This window comes from Electrona antarctica (genome assembly GCF_951216825.1).
Source record: "Electrona antarctica genome assembly, contig: scaffold_26, whole genome shotgun sequence".
Classification (NCBI taxonomy): domain Eukaryota; kingdom Metazoa; phylum Chordata; class Actinopteri; order Myctophiformes; family Myctophidae; genus Electrona; species Electrona antarctica.
In genome coordinates this window covers 1,093,236-1,113,727 of record NW_027636995.1, presented here as the reverse complement: position 1 = coordinate 1,113,727, position 20,492 = coordinate 1,093,236, and the positions used below count along the sequence as shown (strand labels likewise).

The 20,492-nt window shown below is 44.7% G+C and overlaps 1 protein-coding gene across 1 annotated transcript in view; it reads right to left on the bottom strand.

Annotated features, from left to right (window-relative positions):
* The window catches only part of LOC306919523 (cytohesin-1-like), a 54,568-nt gene extending 35,479 nt beyond the window's left edge, over positions 1-19,089 (bottom strand). Inside the window, exons 1-2 of the mRNA XM_079532285.1 lie at positions 18,884-19,089; positions 4,719-4,801 (exon numbers count right to left, since the gene is read on the bottom strand). Of these exons, the coding sequence (XP_079388411.1) occupies positions 4,719-4,801; positions 18,884-18,911 (111 nt within the window). The 5' untranslated portion in view covers positions 18,912-19,089. The remainder of the gene's footprint in view (positions 1-4,718; positions 4,802-18,883) is intronic.
* Between the last annotated feature and the right edge of the window lie 1,403 nt (positions 19,090-20,492).

The following is a 20,492-nucleotide window of genomic DNA, read 5'->3' as shown; positions in this document are numbered from 1 at the left end:
GTTAGGGGGGGGTCCTCCTCTCTTTGTGCATTAGCCGAATATTTCACGGCCCATTACCCATCAGCCCTCGGGGCAGGACATATAGCGTTGCAATGCTTACACGAGGGGGGGGGGGGGGGGGGCGACTTTGGATCCGCAAATTAACCCCGCTAATAAACTCAATCAATCTGTGTTTACACAGTAGCACTGCACTCTCCGTGCATGCGAGCCCTGCTGTCTGAGGCCATGTCAATTGGATTAGGAACACAGGCTCAGAACCTCGGATCTCACCTAAAGCAGAGTTTACTCGTCTCTAACACAAGCAGAACCTTGTAGGAGGTATGAGAAGCTGTATATGTACACTGTATGTGTACAGTGTGAAGTATGTACCGACTCTGTACTGTATGTGCAAATGAAATGTATCAAATTTTGGTCTAGAGTTCTAGAGACAAATTCTCATTCAGTATATATATATATATATATATATATATACTAGCTTTGTCCAAAATATAAACTTTTCAGGGGGGAAAAAAACATGATTTTAGAACACAATACTTAACCCATTTAGGCCTGAACGTTGACATTTAAAATATGTCTTCTAAATCATGACAATTTTCTGAAAAACCTCATGTTTCTATATCAAGTGGTTCTCACCATTTCATGTCAAGGACCCCAAAAATGTTATGTAATTGGCCGCCGACCCCCCCCCCATCTGAAAATATGTTGTTCCAATGACCCTCCAGAAGCAAAGATATGAGTTCAAAACGTTCGCTCTGAAATAATATACATATTCAAAGATTTGAGGCACATTTTCACTATTTTTCTAAAATAGCAGACCTGCTATCTGCTATTTTTCAATAGCTAAAGTATAACATAATGCTGAAAACACCAAAAGGGGTTCTAGAAAGCGCCAATGTTTCCATCTAGACCACCGGATAATCAGAAAAGACCTCCGAACATCACGCGTTTTATCCAAACCATGGAGAGCTCCGTAGATTTCGAGTTATTCAGCTTTTTAGTCAGCCTGTATAATGGGAGGTAGACGGCAGCGCGGTTGCGCAATCCGGTCTAGGATCGCTAAAAAAAAAGCAAAGCAAAAAAAAAAATCAGCGATCCGGTTTGATATCAATAATAAAGCTTATCAGATGGAACGTTACGCCAGAAGCAGTTGCTGGTTGGATTCCTTCTGACGGAACGTTCCGCCAGGAGCAGTTAATTTGTTAAGTGGAGGTTTTTAACCATTATTGTGGAGATTTCTTCACCGTCATGACTTAGTCATTCTAATCAATGATGGAAGAAACTACTACAGTATGTCCAAAAGTTGGAGTTAGGTGGTTTGATCGACGGTTTGAGGGTCCAACGGAGTTAGGAGGTTTAGTCAGAAGTGCTTTTTAATATACTTTTCATGGGTTCAATATTTGTAAAACACACATACTGTGAAGTGTATTCAAGAGCAGTGATGTAGCAGTGATAAAAAAAAAGGAAAAAGGAGACCGCTGGTTTCTGCAGCTGTATATATCCTAGTCGTCAAGAGGATACGATGTGCCTCAGGGCACAGATTCTAGCAAGACTGACAGACACATTAACACTGATGTCTGGGGGTCAACGTCACACACACACACACACACACACACACACACACACACACACACACACACACACACACACACACACACACACACACACACACACACACACACACACACACACACACACACACACACACACACACACACACACACACACACACACACACACACACACACACACACACACACACACACACACACACACACACACACACACACACGAAATGTGTACAGTTAGTGGTGATGAAACTCCCAGACTAATACCAACCACCCCCCACGCACACATATATCCCTTCATTCTTTCGACCCCCCCCCCCCCCCCCCCAACAAAGCCCTGACCAAGGTCGGTCACAGAGAAGCACCGCCCGCCAGCCAGCCAGACTAAACTAAACCTCCCTCGTACATGTTTGGTAGGGAATGTATGCATAACCGACAGGAACAGAGATGTTATAGACCTTGTTGTTGAGAGATTGGTTGGTTCACACGTTTTAATAAGGGCCTTGATGATGCATGCTTATCCTCGTCCTTCAAAATCCCAGGTCTTACTCTTTTGTTTCACCCGTTCAAACCAGGAAAGTGTCCCGTGTCATTCAAGAGTTATTTGGCTAATATACAAGCTCATTCGTGCCGTATTTGTGTGTGTGTGTGTGTGTGTGTGTGTATGTGTATGTGTATGTATTTTTAAAAAAAAAACAGCATTTTTCAAAAATAGCTATATATATATATATATATATATATATATATATATATATATATATATATATATATATCATTATTATTATTAATCGTTGCTTATGCTACTTGCTTCTGCTTCATCCCTGTAAAAAAATTATGTGGGATTTGAGATGGGTATCGGCGGCCAAACACACATGATTGTGGGGGTCCGACCTTGACATGAAAAGGTTTGAGCAACTACTGATATAGAAACACAGGAGTTTTTGAAGACATTTTTAAGAATCTGCCTCAGGTCTTAAGAAGGGTTAAGATGATTTGGTTTTCTTCTCGAGGCGTCACAAGGAAACATCTCTCCTCCTCCTCCGTCTAGAATTAAAGGGTTATCAATTATATCATTTGATCATTCCATTTAATGTGTGTATGTTTAGGCTTGTGTGTACCCCATTCTGGACGGGAACCCCTTTTGGTCTTTTTTTTTTATCCCACGATTTTGTAACCCAGTTTTTTCACCCAGTGCCAATTATCTAATGTAATCCTGGGCGCTACACTTCCTCTGCCAACCTGGGGTTTTTGGTGTTTTAACTAAGCATTATGTTATACTTTAGCTATTGAAAAATAGCAGATCTACAAGCTCATAGCGCGCCACCAAGTGGCGCGCTACGAGCTTGTAGGTCTGCTATTTTTGAAAAATCGTGAAAATGTGGCGCAAATCTTTGAATATAATATTCTTTCAGAAGCCTTTTTTTTTTTTTTTTTTTTTTTGGCTTTCGCCTTTATTTTATATATTTTATGGAGGGACAGACAGTAGGCTGACAGGAAAGGGGGAGAGAGATGGGGGGGAAGACATGCAGTAAAGGCCGTCGGGATCGGGAGTCGAACCCGCGGCACACTGCCAGACTGGATTACCAGCCAAGGTGCCTGGACCACTGAGCCATGGCCCCGGCCAGAAGACTTTTTATTTATTTTGACGTCAGGCCTAAATGGGTTAATGACATTACAACCTAGTGAACGCAAACTCATGTCAGCAGGAAATATTAGGGACAGTGTTTTTTTTGGTTGTTGATGTCAGTGGGATTTATTTTACCCTTCTTTGAACCCAGTAAGCCCATTTACTTTTTTACAGCATTACTTCCCATTTCAGAACGAATCTGGTTAGAAGCTTTGTAAAGTATAATCTCTGCAGAGGAGGAGGAGGAGGAGGAGGAGGAGTCTGGCTTCCAGAAGAATGTGGCTGAAACTCAAGGTTTATTCAATTGATTAGGCGATTAACTCGTCCATCGCCAAATGGCAGGAGCATAATGGCATTTTAGACCCGAGGACGATTCTACAAAATGGCTTCGAAATCCTGACAGTTTTCACAAAAACCCCATGTTTCTATGTGTCAGTGGTTCTCAAAACATTTTCATGTCAAGGACCCCAACGTTTCGGCCTATGCGGCCTTCATCAGGCTATCTTTAACATACATAAAGATAGCCTGATGAAGGCGGCATAGGCCGAAACGTTGCCGTTTCCCTATAAATAAAAGTTGGTCACTGCATTTGAAGACAGTGTTTGTTCCTTTTTCAATTTTGGTCACCGTACCCTCTCCTACGCACCTGTCGCCTGTAGGTGTGCAAAAGCCTTGCTTTTCATGTCAAGGACCCCCAAAATTATATGTAATCGGCCGCCAGGCCCCCCATCTGAAAATATGTGGTTCCAGGGACCCCCCTCCCAGAAGCAAAGATTGGAGTTAAAAACATTCGCTCTGAAAGAATATATATTCAAAGATTTGCGTCACTTTTTCACGATTTTTCAAAAACAGCAGATCTACAAGCTCGTAGCGCGGCACTCGATGCAGCGTTACGAGCTTGTAGATTTGCTATTTTCCAATAGCTAAAGTGTAACATAATGCTTAAAAACACCAAAAGGGGGTTCCTTCCCACCCAGAGTGGGTTAAAGGTGGGGTGGCGGAGCCCGGGACACCGAGTGGACGTGCCTTGACGGAAAGAATCAGCTCAATTACATTTGGAAGTTCGGAATGGACTTTGAACCCGCGGCTAAAAGCCCCGACTAATACCTCGTACGGCGGAGTTTAGAGAGCCAGCCAGCCTGCAGGGAAACATGAGGTCCTATAGGTTCGATTCCCGGCCCCCGGCAGACAGTGTGTCGAAGGGGAGCAGCAACTGAGCAAGAACACCCCTAATTGGCTATACTTTCAGTTGCGTGGCACCGCCGCACGACCAAGCATGCATCGGGCCTCAGGAATGATTCTCTGAACTCTCCACCCATGATTACAAGACAGTACAACTTTTAAGGCCAGACGCATATAGTTCTATAGTCGCAACTCCTTGCAACCGTTATTCCCAGTGGCAGTTGCATTGGGTGCGGTGACTGGGCCTTAAGACCTCTACATCTGACACGAGAAATAGTCTGTCCTATTCGCCTTTTTTTTAATTATCTGTCCCTTGCTGTGTGTGTGTGTGTGTAGTGTGTTACCTGTATGTCCTGCAGTAGCTCTTGTTTCCTGCGTTGGATGCTTTCCAGCTCCTGTCTCTCTTCAGGGCTGAGGTCATCGGGCACTGAACACAGACAGACAGACAGACAGACAGACAGACAGACAGACAGACACACACACATGGTTAACACCATGAAGAATGCCGGAGAACTCACCAGGTTCACCAACTCGCCGCAGCGAAAAGTGGAGAGAAACAAGTTTCAATGTCTTCATCGTTGTTGTGCTAACATGCTGTCTTCGTTTGTCAAACCCACAGATGTTATAGTTCATTTCCAAAGTGATCAAATTATTTTGTGCAAGACAGTGATAAAAAGGTGAGTATGTCTGTCAATACCAATGATATTTCAGGATATTGTGTAACAGTGTTTCAGTACTGTGGTGTTTAACTTTAAACTTTGGCATTCCTACTCTGGATCTCTTCTCCACTAGTCCCTCCCTAACATTTAGTTCTACTGGATCTCTTCTCCACTAGTCCCTCCCTAACATTTAGTTCTACTGGATCTCTTCTCCACTAGTCCCTCCCTAACATTTAGTTCTACTGGATCTCTTCTCCACTAGTCCCTCCCTAACATTTACTTCTACTGGATCTCTTCTCCACTAGTCCCTCCCTAACATTTAGTTCTACTGGATCTCTTCTCCACTAGTCCCTCCCTAACATTTAGTTCTACTGGATCTCTTCTCCACTAGTCCCTCCCTAACATTTACTTCTACTGGATCTCTTCTCCACTAGTCCCTCCCTAACATTTAGTTCTACTGGATCTCTTCTCCACTAGTCCCTCCCTAACATTTACTTCTACTGGATCTCTTCTCCACTAGTCCCTCCCTAACATTTTAGTCTAGTTTTTATTGTTCACGAAATTGTCAATATATTTAGTCTTATAGTTTTAGTCATCAACGGTTAGTTTTTACTTCGATCTATTTTGTTTTCGTCAGTGAAAAAAGGTAGTCGACGAACATTATTTCATGCATTTGTCATAGTTTGGTGTAGACAAAATCAACACTGACACCCCCCTCCCCCCACACAGAGGGGTGACCTAAGAATCCCAGTGCGCTGTATCACTATGGCAACATGGCCCCTTATCCACCAAACCTCCCATCAGTGGATGAAATTACCCCCCTCCACACACACACACACACACACACACACACACACACACACACACACACACACACACACACACACAATCAAAAACATCTGTTTCGTATTGTTTAATTGGATCAATTGTGTGGCTGAATACATGTTCTGCTGCTTCTTCACAGCAACAACCCTCTAGATGTTGCTGCGTAACATTATGGGTTGAGAATGTTGATTTGTTTTCTTAGCGATCATTCTTCTATTGATTAGTTATTCCATTAACCGAATAATCAGCACTTTATGACGTGACTCATAACAGCCCATGAGAGAGAGAGAGAGAGCAATCTGTTAACAGTTCAAGTCATGAATGAGTACCACAGACGAAAAACAGTCTAAGTCCAAATTTCATTCTGACCCCTCCACAAAAAGGCCTCGTTGTCCTGAACCCTTATCTATAATTTATATATTATGGATCAATAGTGTGGACTTAGACTGTTATTCGTCTGTGGTACTCATTAATGACAACTCTGTTGTTGTTGTTGTTGTTGTTGTTGTGCTACTATATATTTGTGCATCATGTGTTCCATTTCAAAACCATCCACACTTTCTGGCACAACAATCAATGCATCATACATTGTGCAGTATATCGTTCGCTCCTGCTGCAGTTAAGAAAGTACAGATAAATCCTCAGAAGGGCCGCGGAACTATCCATTAACTTCTCGGCCCTTATGATGTGGTCTCTGTCGGGTGGGAAACCTCATACAGTATGTCCAAAACGCTTACTTTTCAGGATTCAAATGGGAAAAAAGGCAAAAGTAGCAGATTGACAAGCTTATCGACAAGATTATCGACTAATAATTCGGACTATTTTGACCCAATAAAATTAACTGTTGCATTTGCACACCGCCCTTATTACCAGCTATCACTCTATTGTTGTGGCATGATGGGTATCCTGAGACTCCAACACACACACACACACGCACGCACGCACGCACGCACGCACGCACGCACACACGCACGCACGCACGCACGCACGCGTTCTAATTTTAGCCGCAGGGCCTGAGAACAAAAACTATAATGGAGTAAATGAGACAGTGAACAGCTGAGCTGCAGGATGTGTGTGCTATATTCAACCCCAGCCTGTCTCAGGTGAGAGTGGGACAGTTGTCTGTCTGTCTGTGCGTGCGTGCGTGCGTGCGTGCGTGTGTGCGTCATTCAGGTGAGAGGTAGACACTGTTGTCTCGGCCTCTCGGTTGGAAAAGGTGACATCATTGTCACCATGGATGGCGTGCACGACTAGTGTCAACAATCACACACACACGACTAGTGTCAACAATCACACACACACGACTAGTGTCAACAATCACACACACACACGACTAGTGTCAACAATCACACACGACTAGTGTCAACAATCACACATGTCACACACACACACACACACACACACACACACACAGTCACCCAGAGAGAAAACGTGGCCAGACGTGACATCAAGTCCTTTATGCACAAAGGGATGATCACTGTGATGTGATCTGACACACACACACACACACACACGTGGCTCCGATCCATGACGTTCCTTCATCAAGACTGGACAATAAGCCAATGTACTCAAAAGAAGACACGTGCGTGCACTGACATAACCGGTGGCTTGTGCATTGTAGCCCTTTAACCAGCTGCAATGCACAGGGTTGAGGTCAGCAAGCATGTCTGTCTGTCTGTCTGTCTGTCTTACAGTAGGTTTTTAGATTCAAGAGTACACGAATGACCAACTGGCCTAGATAAGACGTGTTTGATATACATAACTAAAGGCTTGACAGACCTGTGTGTCTGTCTCTCTCTCTCCCTGGCTTTGCTCGGTCGGTAAACCAAACCTTATGCACACACACACACACACACACACACACACACACACAGCATCCTTCAACCAGAGCAACGCAATGACGACACTTGACGAACAGAAACCGCATTATTCCATCCGCTGTCGACTGCGTTCGTATGCAAACTTTGCATATGGAGCTGTTCAGACATGGTGACATGCACAGACGCACGCACACACACACACACACACCCCACAGTCACACAGACCCGTCACCCACACCCAATTTCCCGCAGAAAAACATTCTGATCAAATACACACCTACACACTCACCTACACCCCCACACCCAATTTCCTGCAAAACCCGCCAAAATGCAGAAGGTCTGATAACTACACACTACACAGTACACACACCTACACAGTCACACAGACTCACACCCAATTTCCTGCAAAACCCGCCAAAATGCAGAAGGTCTGATAACTACACACTACACAGTACACACACCTACACAGTCACACAGACCCACACCTAATTTCCCGCAAAAATAAATAAATAAAAAAAGTCAAAATGCAGAAGTTCCGTTAAACTGTACCACACACCTACACGTTCACGTCATTCTCTTGCTGCGCCTTCATTCCAGTGAAAACGTCTGCTTTCAGGGTGACCGAGTGTCTCACTCTGAGCCCCTCTTGTCCTCCTGTGGGCAGAGTGGTGCAGGGTCCAGTCCAGAAAGAAATGGGGGGGGAAAGGGTGTCACAGCGAGGTGACAGAAAAAGGCACACACATGCTGCTCTGCCGTGGCTCTGGATCTCAAAGACTCAACGTGAAAAAAACAATAAGATCCGCCGCATCCGTTACCATCTTTAAAAATCGGAAACGTTTCGACTCTCGAGCGCCGATCGTCCTCAGACCTTACAGAGTGACATTCAGACAGTCTCGCCAACACAGCAACAACAACAACATACAGGACAGGACAGGACCCAAAGCCCTGCCCCGCCAACCCCCGCTTGGTCCTCTTATATGTACAGAAAGGATCCACAACGAGTTCCAATTTTAGCCCCAGCAGCAGCAGCAGCTCCAACTTATAGTCCAGCCACATGCGGTCCGTCCGTCTGTCTCCACGACTCAGTCAGACTAGTTAGAGAGCTAGAATAGCTCTGGCGTTAAAACCGTTCGTCTCCCGTCGTGTGTCAGGACTCGGGGGGGGGGTCAGTGCTGTAGTCCTACATACAGTACAGTCCCCACTCTGGTCCCTATTATAGGCTGTGTCTGAGCCTGCTTCTTCTGAGAGTGTGTGTGTGTGTGTGTGTGTGTGTGTGTGTGTGTGGGCCCTAGTACTATACCGTACGGCTCGCTCACAGCGGACAGGCGCGCGTATGGGAGGGCTCTGAGGCGCTCAGCTTCACTGAATGCTGACTGTGTTGGTGCGCGTGCTTATGTATGTGTGTGTGTGTGTGCAGGCGTGCAAAGTTCTTATAACGGCAGTGGGTGCCCCCCCCAGTGCGAGCGCACTCACCTATTAGTTTGCATTGCACAGTGCGCTATTTCCGAACGCGCCCATTGTGTCAGTGGGTGCTTCAGCCCTCAAGCCCCCCCGGACTCGACGCCGCTGTGTGTGTGTGTGGAGGAGGCGACCCTAGGGTCCCCCCCCCCCCCTCCCCTCCCCCTCAGTCTTACTAAACTCCTCCCTTGCTCTCTCTCTCACACACACACACACACACACACACACACACACACACACACACACACACACACACACACACACACACACACACACACACACACACAGTCTCCCCCGTGTGGACGCGAGTGTCAGAGCCATGCAGAGAGTCAAGACAGGGAGAGAGAAAGAAAGGCAACATAGCAAATCCGTGCATTATACGATGGTGGTGTCCTGTGTGTGAAACACAAGTATCGTAGTTTTAATTTAGTTTTAGTCACATTTTAGTCACCTGGAATGTTTTAGTGTTGTTGACTAAATATCATAAGATTTTAGTCGACTAAATCTACAGTTGATTTAGTCGAACGAAATGTATTTTGGCGGGCCTTGATGCCAGCGTAAAACTAATTGTAAAATGACGGATCTCTTGTCCAAAAAGTCAGTGACTGACAAGTTACTACTGAACAACAAGGCTCTTTATTTACTTTAGCACAGGAAGATATCTATTTACTCCCTAAGCCCGCCCACGCACGCACGCACGCACACACGCACACGCACACACCACCCCCCCCCCCCCAGGCTATTTGTACTACCGTGGACAAGCCTTGGGCCTTAATGCGACCATAAACAACCTTTTAATCATCCATCCAGCCTCTTCTTAGAGCTAAAACTGCAGCTCGCATCACAAGGCAACGTTTTGTCCAGTTAAATGTCCCTGTCGCCTCAGGCAGGACAGCCAGTTCAAAAGGACCATGACCTAATCATGTGCTTATGGAGAGCTCCCTGGTGACTGCCTGACCCCACCCAGCCTCGAGGCCGTTCTGGGAGGAGTCCCATCATTAACCTGAATATAGAGAGCGTTGCAGTCCCGCCCCCTCCAGAGACCCTGAAAATAATTCCCCGTTCATTTTCCTCATAGACTTTTCAAAAAGGATTTTTTTAAAGACGTTTACGCCGCGGACAAAGCCAACTCGAGTTGTGACACATCATGACAATAAACACAATGTTTTGGGCCAAACGAAGAATAGGAAAGAAGAAGAAAAACGGCAGGTTACAACACTTTTTTTGTTGTTTTTATTCTTTGTAATTATTTGTTTGGTCCAAAATATTGTGTTTGTTGTCATGATTTGTCACGACTCGAGTTGGCTTCGTACGACGCTTAAAAGGTCTTTAAATAAATACTTTTTGAAATGTCTATGGGAAAAATGTATTGGGAATTATTTCCTGGGCCTGGCGTTGTCATGAAAGGGGACTGCGACGCTCTATAGTGGGGCCCTGAGAACTCTGGGCACCATTTTTAACACCACGAACGCCCAGGGGTATTTAGGACCATTACATCAGGGCGCCCAGCGATTTGCAGCAACGGAGCACATTTCTAGGTGCACCAGGCGCCATCTTGGATGTAGCTGAAGTAGCTAGATGTAGCTATGATTAATTCTAACACGACTAGCGACGGGACCGCGATGGGCCGTCTAACACATAATCTTTGATTAGAATTGGACGGATTGATTTAATCAAGAGTTATTTTAAAATGGGGGGAGATCATCCGCTAAAATGGGGGGGGGGGGGGGTCACTTTGGATGACGTCCCAACCAGAAATGACATCGAATGTTGGCCAACAGACGCTCCCAGCCTGTGGAGCGATGCGATCGGTTTTGATATCAAGTTCCGTCCTTTTATTCATCTCCGTCCTGAGCGTCACTATTTGATAGGACGGAGACCTCTGTTTATGCCGCTCAGGGTGTTAAGGGGCGCTAGCGCCTCCTATATGTCCAGCTTTTAGTGTGTGCACAAACTTTGTCCTACACAAATTAAATTAAATGGCCGGAATAGGGATGTCGGGGGTTAACCGGCTAGCCGGTTAGCCGACCGTTAAGAAATATCCGAGTATGCTTATCAGCTTTACGGTTAATTTGCATAATAATAAATGCGTGTTCCGATCTTAAATCCCTTTTATTTTAGATCGTTTTTAGTAATAGTACAACATAAACATTACAGAGACTGTAGTTGTCACTGTACAATACTTTAAAACAGTTGTCATGTTGCACACATGCCTAAAATTGCTGTTATTTGCGCCGGCCAGCTTGTCACACTCCAGGCTGCATGAACAGCAGCGCTCGGGCGCTGTTTTCTGCCCCCGCAATGTCCCAAAGTTCTCTGTTGTACTTCAATGGCTAGTTGGCTACAACGGTAGCTTTGCGGTAGTCAAAACTTAAGCGAGTGACAGCGAGACGAGATTAACATGTCGACCGTATCAATGCAGAGACCTACTTGGCATTATTAAATCCATTATTATAACGTTTACAGCCGCCGCTGCCGCCGCTTCCTCCTCCTCCTCCCCACACTGGCACGGATTACGGCTATCAAGTTAGCCATGTGCTATCGATGTTTGAGGGTTTTCTCGTCAGCGAAAAGTCAACAAACAGAACACGGTGACATGCATGCTGATCTTCCTTAATAATAAAAAAAGGCTTAGCCCATGCGTCCAGTGGCTGCTCAGATCTGGACTGGACTTATTTATGTTTTACTAGACTAGAACCGGCGGACCTCTGTACTGTAGACGCGCAGATGCATGCATGCAGATGCGATGCGTTGTTTATTGATGATTAAATCTACAACAATTTATTTATATTGTTACATTTTTGTTTGTCTTTTAAAAAGGAACATAAATAAATGTATACCATTCGTCTACCAACTTTAATTATGTAGCCTATACATGCATATTACATTTGGGGTAGCCCAATAAAAAATTAAAATCAACAACCGTTAATTAACCGGATAATGCCATCGGCTACCCGGATGGCAAATTAACCGTTACCGACATGCCTAGGCCGGAATGAGATGATGTATGATTGATGATGCACGATGATAAGAAAGAGCTTCCCTCACTTCACATGGGTGTGATTTTATTGAGACCGCAGGTCTCGGATTACTATGAAAACCTGCAAAACCTGTCCACAGCTCTGTCCGCCACCATATATGGCCGTCAGGCCGCTGATCACGCCTCGTGAAGTCACACCTTGTGACACATAACACCACCATATATGGCCGTCAGGCCGCTGATCACGCCTCATGAAGTCACGCCTCGTGACAAATCATGCCTCCATATATGGCCGTCGGTCCATCACGCCTTGTGACACGCTCCATATATGGCCGTCTCCATATATGAAGATCACAACACAACACTGACCTCATCAACCTCCACCGGGCCCTACCTGGGCCCTCATCAAACCCTGTACACTACCCCCTGCCACACTTAGATCTCCATATATGGAGCTGACCCGTTCTGACATTCCATGTGTTGATCTGACCTCATCAAACCCTGTACTAGTCAAGACACGCTCCATATATGGCCACCGAGTACAGAATTCATTCCATATGTTGATCTGACCCCCCATGCCAAAGCGCCAGCGCTGGCCCAGCAGTCTGCCGTCACCCAGGCGGATTGCGTGCACGCGACCTTACTGGTGTGTGTGTGTGTGTGTGTGTGTGTGTGTGTGTGTACACATTTGTATTTATGTTATATTGTTGTTGTATTGTTGCTGTTAGACAATAGTACCACAGACGAAAAACAGTCTAAGTCCAAATTTCAGACTGACCCCTCCACGAAAAGGCCTCGTTGTCCTGAACCCTTATCTATCATTTATACATTATGGATAAATAGTGTGGACTTACGGCCAAGCTACACCAGGCTTTTCGTGCACAAAACGTGCGCGTTTACCCTAAACGCGTGCGTTGAATTTAGGTCCAGTCCTATTTTAAAAAACGCACGCGCAGGCCGCGAGTTTAGGGTAAAAACGCAAGAAAAGCCTGGTGTAGCTTGGTCGTGAGACTGTTTTTCGTCTGTGGCATTATTAATCTACTCATCATACTTGATCATACTACAGAGTCACACAAAAGCATCAAAAGTAGCAGATCCACAACAACCTTTATATCACCTAAAACTGGAGTCTGAATAGGCCTTTACAGTCCGTTACTCCCCACAATGGAGAACCTAAAACTGGAGTCTGAATAGGCCTTTACAGTCCGTTACTCCCCACAATGGAGAACCTTAAAACTGGAGTCTGAATAGGCCTTTACAGTCCGTTACTCCCCACAATGGAGAACCTTAAAACTGGAGTCTGAATAGGCCTTTACAGTCCGTTACTCCCCACAATGGAGAACCTTAAAACTGGAGTCTGAATAGGCCTTTACAGTCTGTTACTCCCCACAATGGAGGAACTTAAAACTGGAGTCTGAATAGGCCTTTACAGTCCGTTACTCCCCACAATGGAGAACCCTAAAACTGGAGTCTGAATAGGCCTTTACAGTCTGTTACTCCCCACAATGGAGAACCTTAAAACTGGAGTCTGAATAGGCCTTTACAGTCCGTTACTCCCCACAATGGAGAACCTTAAAACTGGAGTCTGAATAGGCCTTTACAGTCCGTTACTCCCCACAATGGAGAACCTTAAAACTGGAGTCTGAATAGGCCTTTACAGTCCGTTACTCCCCACAATGGAGAACCCTAAAACTGGAGTCTGAATAGGCCTTTACAGTCTGTTACTCCCCACAATGGAGAACCCTAAAACTGGAGTCTGAATAGGCCTTTACAGTCTGTTACTCCCCACAATGGAGAACCCTAAAACTGGAGTCTGAATAGGCCTTTACAGTCCGTTACTCCCCACAATGGAGAACCTTAAAACTGGAGTCTGAATAGGCCTTTACAGTCCGTTACTCCCCACAATGGAGAACCCTAAAACTGGAGTCTGAATAGGCCTTTACAGTCCGTTACTCCCCACAATGGAGAACCCTAAAACTGGAGTCTGAATAGGCCTTTACAGTCCGTTACTCCCCACAATGGAGAACCTTAAAACTGGAGTCTGAATAGGCCTTTACAGTCCGTTACTCCCCACAATGGAGAACCTTAAAACTGGAGTCTGAATAGGCCTTTACAGTCCGTTACTCCCCACAATGGAGAACCTTAAAACTGGAGTCTGAATAGGCCTTTACAGTGCGTTACTCCCCACAATGGAGAACCTTAAAACTGGAGTCTGAATAGGCCTTTACAGTCCGTTACTCCCCACAATGGAGGAACTTAAAACTGGAGTCTGAATAGGCCTTTACAGTCCGTTACTCCCCACAATGGAGAACCTTAAAACTGGAGTCTGAATAGGCCTTTACAGTCCGTTACTCCCCACAATGGAGAACCCAAAAAGACAAAGCAAGGTCCCCCCCCCCCGATACCGACAGACAGAGATAATGAAACATGGAAGTGTGATGGAAACAGGTGAACAGGAAACAGAAGCAGGTGAAGAGGTTGAGGTTCTCCGAGGAAACAGAGGGCAGAGAGCACCAACTGCTGCAGGTGTGGCTCAACACAGCGGTGTTGTTTTCGACAGCACATTTTTATTTTAGTTTATAGTTCATTTAGTTTTAGTCACATTTTAGTCACCTGGAATGTCTTAGTGTTAGTCTAGTTTTAGTCGACTAAATATACATTTTAGCAGACTAAATCTACAGTTGATTTAGTCAACTAAAATGTATTTTTGGCGGGCCTTGGTGCCGTTGTAATGACTGATTTTACGCTTGCTGAAAATAGCAGATCTACAAGCTTGCAGATGTGCTATTTTCAGCATGCAACCAAGTGTAAAATGACTTAGTATACTGGATCTCTCCACTAGTCGAAGAAAAGGGTAGTCGACGAACATTTTTCGTCATAGTATTCGTCGACGAAATCTACACTGCAACACAGAGCTGGAGCCGTGCCATCCAGTTCACACTGGATGTGTACCACCTACAGTAGAACAGTGGTTTTCAACCCTTTTCATATCTATTATTTACTCGCCATTTGAGCCACCACGGACCGCCATTTTGATGACATTTAACCTCTCAGAAGAACCAAGACTTATATTTCGTTGTCGTTGGATAAGATTTTGTCCACAATTCCGTGCTGTATTGATGTTGGCACCATAGGAGAGATAACAGGCGAAAGTTGATCAAAAATAACAACGCTTCTACATTCTCCAATTATGTAGACCACTTTGACATTGAGTAATGCAGCTGTTTAACAATAATGTTACTCTTGAGAGCACCAAATGGACCCGTTGTGCACTTGTAGATCTGCTAATTACACGCTGGGTCCCGGGCAAACGTCTAATCTCTCTTTTGGGTCTTGAGCTGACAAATTTGGGAACCACACTGACCTAATAGGTGTGGTGGAGGAGTTGGAAAACGACTCAGTCTGGGGTTAAAAAATAAGCATTCCTGCTTTTATGACGTGCGTGTATATTTTGTACCTCAACAACGCCGCTTGTTTCGGTCCAAAATTGGTCAAACCAGTAAAAGAAATGAAAGGCAAAAGCAAGAATGCACGTGTTCCGTATCTAAAAAGGAATGTGCCCAGCGGGGGCAAGGGCGAACTTGGCCCAACGTTATGAAGTAACAAATGGCCCTGCATGCGGAACTGGGATTTGTCCCAGTTCTCTCCCATAAATACTGCCCAGTTCCCCCACACAGCATTAACCCAGGATCCATCCATCTCCAACCGCTTATCCGTAGTCGGGTCGCGGGGGCCACCAGAGAGCTCCAGACATTCCTCTCCAGAGCAACATTAGTAACTTCCTCCTGGGCGGATCCCGAGGCAGTTCCAAGGCCAGTGAGTCGATGTGATCCCTCCATCTGCGCCTTGGTCTGCCGGGGTCTTCTCCCAGTGGGACGTGCAGCATCGAGGACCTCCCTGTAGGGAGACGCTCGAGAGGCATCCTAACCAGATGCCCCGAACCACCTAAGCTGGCCACCTTTCCAGGCGAAGAAGCAGCGACTCTACTCCGTGTCTCTCTCTCGTGTGACTGAACTTCTCACCCTATGTCTAAGGGAGATGCCAGCCACCCGTCGGAGAAAACTCATTTTGGCCGCTTGTATTCGCGACATTATTCTTTCGGTCGTGACACTTCATTAACCCAGGATCAGTTCGCTCAAGTGCCCACTTCACCTAACCTGACTCCGCCAGATGGGGCAGCAGAGAGTACACTGGGTTCCCCCCTCCTGCTCCCATCTGGGAACTCTCAGGCAGACTTGATGCTCCGGCCACCAAACGGCCTGGCCAATCAGCGGCAGCTAGAGGCGGGATCAAGGCAGCACTGTGTATGCAGCACTGTGAGCAGGAGGGGGGAACCCAGTGTACTCTCTGCTGCCCCATCTGGCGGAGTCAGATTACACTTCACCACCAAAACACGGCTACAGGTCTACAGGTCCAACGGGCACCTAAACATTGTGAACACCTCTCAATTGGTTGTTTTTCCTCTCTAAAAATGTAAATAGAATTAAAGAATAAACGTACGTTTTTGAAAATGCAATGCTAGTACACTCGGGGAAATAGTGTAACATGATTTGAACATGCATGGTATGATCATTATCAGACCTAAATTGATCCTTCAACTTCTTATATTTATCCCCAAAAAATGACTGGCTATCACAGGTTTTGTGGCAATTTGTTGCATTTTGTAGAAATATGGGGCCTTAACCCATTTTGGGCGGGAACCCCTTTTGGTGTTAGCATTATGCTATGCTTTATTTTTTGAAAAATAGCAGATCTACAAGCTCATAGCACGCCACCGAGTGGCGCGCTACGAGCTTGTAGGTCTGCTATTTTTTTTTAAATTGAAGAACGACATAGCTTTTTCATAAAACTGTCAGGATGTAGAATCTGATCTCAGGTCAAATGGGTTAATTCTAATAACTAGTAGGCTAGTTTGGCCCCTCATTTTTTTGGATGAAGCGTGCAGTGTTCTCTAAGGGGGGGGGCACTGTTCGGGGGGGGGGGGGGGGGGGGGGGGGGGGGGGGGCGCACTGTTCTGGGGGGGGGGGGGGGGGGGTGGTTAACCCCTCTAAAAGCTCTTCCCTTGTTGTCCCTAACCATTCAATAATGGCAGCTTTCAGCCTGGGGGTATTAATAGACACATACATGCATTATGTTGCACCATAAATACTACTAGAATACAGTCCCTTGTTCCAGTAATAGATTTATTGTTTGTCAGTCAGAGGGCCTCGGAACTATAACGTTACTGCCTGGTGGTCCGGAGACCCCCGTCCGTCGCTCTGTTTTTGTTGATATTTATTTTTTAATCGATTGAATACTTTATTTAGCCAGAAATGCACGATGGAGGTACAGTCAGACAGACATTAAGGGCTCCATTTTTTGGTCACAGCTAAACCCCTTATCCCTAAACTTTTTTTTACTATTTAGCAAAAAAGTATTGAATAGTTCAAATGGCCAGTCTACAAGCTCACAACACGTCAATGTAGATTGGCTAGTTGAACTATTGAAAAATGTTTTTCAAAATAGTAAAAAAAAATAAAAAAAGGCAAAGAAGTTTAGGGATTTAGCGGTGACGAAAATGGAGCCCTAAGGCTAAAACGATAACATAAACAAGTCCTGGGGACTTGACCATGCATGTTCTTCATTAATTGAATACCCGGCCAGGACCACAATAGAAACAAGAAGCCCTCATAGGCTTTTTGTGTCACCTAATCCTTTTAACAATCTTTGCCTCTGTAGCCTACTATCTGCAAACCTGTTACCCTAGACTTGGATCAAGATTCAAGACTGTCGGATGCATTTGATCGATTTTGACATCGATTTTGACATTTGCATATCGTAATAGAATGATTGACTTAGATAGCATTTGAAATAGACTTATAGCATGTCATGTAGACAGCACAATAACAGTACAGCATAGTATAATATATATGTTTAGCTTATATGTATAGTGTCATTATATATAGATATGTTCTAGTTACGTTCTTAGCTTACGCATGTTTCTTGATAAATGCTGTTTATATATGTGATGTATTCCCATGCTTTTTGTTCTTGCTTAATGTAAATCGCTCTGGATTAAGAGCGTCTGCTAAATGCCTAAATTGTAAATTGTAAATTATAAAGTAAAAGTCAGACTCGACAAAAAATAAATAGCCTACATCTACGAAAAATAGTCTTGAACCAAGGCTGCAGGCTGGAAGAAACCCTAGCCTAAGATTTAGATATTTTAGACTCTAGATGTAGGCTATTTTCTAGCTCCTTTCGGAACCCTACTAAAGTTTCTGACATTTTGATGAGCTCCTTTGGACCCCTACGTCGTAGGGGTCCAAAGGAGCTCAACCCGGGGGGTCCGGAGACGGGCTAGCTATTTTCAATCTACGAGAGATTGAAAATGTCAGAATCGAGTCTAAAATGTTAGGGCTACATTATAAACCCTTTCTTTTCAACCCTAAAAACGTGACTAAAATAAAGTTAAACACATCTTGCATGGCATGCTTGCACCAAACAAACAATCAGTGTCTCATAATTTACAAGTTTCGCAGCAGCCGTTTATAGTAGGTGTCGCTCGGCGAAAAAAACAGCCGATCTACAAGCTCACAACGCGTCGCATAGCGACGCGTTGTGAGCTTGTAGATCGGCTGTTTTTTCGCCGGATTAAAAGGACAGGAGCTCAGCTTGAGTTGTTTTAGCTGCTGCTAACATGTTAGCGCTGTTTGAGCTGTTTTTAATATAGACAGTTTAACTTTTATTAAATGATTAATTATGTTTAGGTTAAATAAAAAACGTACCCACTCCGTCTTCAGACTTCTGCACCATCACTGTGTCCGTTACTTTGATTTTATTAATAAGAAACAGAATGAAGCGACACACAGCGGTGTTTCAGTAGACGTGTTCGCTCGGTGTGTGTGTGTGTGTGTGTGTGCGTGTGTGTGTGTGTGTGTGTGTGTGTGCGCGCGCGCGTGTGTGTGTGTGTCGCTTCACTTCACACAGGAAAGGATGATGACAACTGTGTGTGTATGTGAGAGAGAGAGAGAGAGAGAGAGAGAGAGATTGAGAGAGAGAGAGAGAGAGAGAGACCCCGCGTGCGGTTGAGTGACGTACGTATAGGCGTGGTCTCGATAGCAACGGCCAATCGGGGATCGGATCGCTAACGGTAAACCACTGACGCGCGCACACACGCGCGCGCGCGCACACACACGTCAACCACAGGGTAGAGTCTAAATGACACACAAGCCTCTGTTTATGAGACTTTAAAAGGAATATTGAACTCCAAATGAACACAGTTAGGCTACAGTTCAGACAAAACTGTTTGATGTAGCCTAGGCCTATATATACAAATATATAAGAACAACACAACAAAGTTAACATGTGAGATTAGTTCAAAGCAGGTCAAGTTTCTTTGTAGCAGCTATTAGAGCACATTGCACCAGTAGGCCTATATTCAGTTTTCTGTTTTCTCCACGTTCACTTTTGACTATAGAGGTCCTTTCAGTAGCCTACTGTAATAAGTTATAACTCCTTGGGGTGTTATTTGTCACCAAAATGTGGAACGCCCTACCAACAGTCATTAAGACATGCAAATCCTTTGACTCCTTCAAAAACGCTCTCAAAGGGCACCTACGGACGGCTGCAATTCGAAACTGGCCCCCATACAAATCTGAATCCCCCCGCCACCGCCCACCCCTTTTCCCCCTCACTGTATATGTTTCTTTTCCCTTTTTACCTCCTTTATGATGAATTCCTGTTCTGTTCTTTGACTATATAGAAGTGTCTATTTGTACGTCTCTAAATGTTTTGATGAATTGAACAAGGTGCACCCTCTTGTAATCAAGTGTAATGCTTAATTGGGTCGTCCACTCACAGTTAACAGTCTTTGTATTGAGTTTGTGCTTGAAATGTACTGTAATTCTGCAAACTGTTAATACATATTTCAATCAATCAATCAATCAATCAAAGTCACTTCAGCTATAGTGTATAGTGTAGATGTAGATGTTCGTACACAAACATTAAATTCCCATTGACAGAGAATGGAGAATTTACGTCATATGTAGACCTAATCTAATGGAAGAGTTACGATATTGAGGGGGCAGAAACCGAGCGCTCGAGCGCTGTTCATGCAGCCTGAACTGAGACAAGCTGGACTTGGAAATACAAATAAGAGCTATTTTAAGCATGTGCGCAACAGCTGTTTTAAAGTATTGTACAGTAACAACTAAAGTCTCTTTAATGTTTATGTTGTACAAAACAATCTAAATGAAAGGTATTTAAATGGTAAGGAGGCTACCTTAAATGTAGTTAAGGTAGCCTACCAAACATTTATCATTATGCAATATGCTTGTAGATCGGCTATTTTCAAATGGCCGAAATGTATATAGTGCTGAAGTGATTAATCCATGT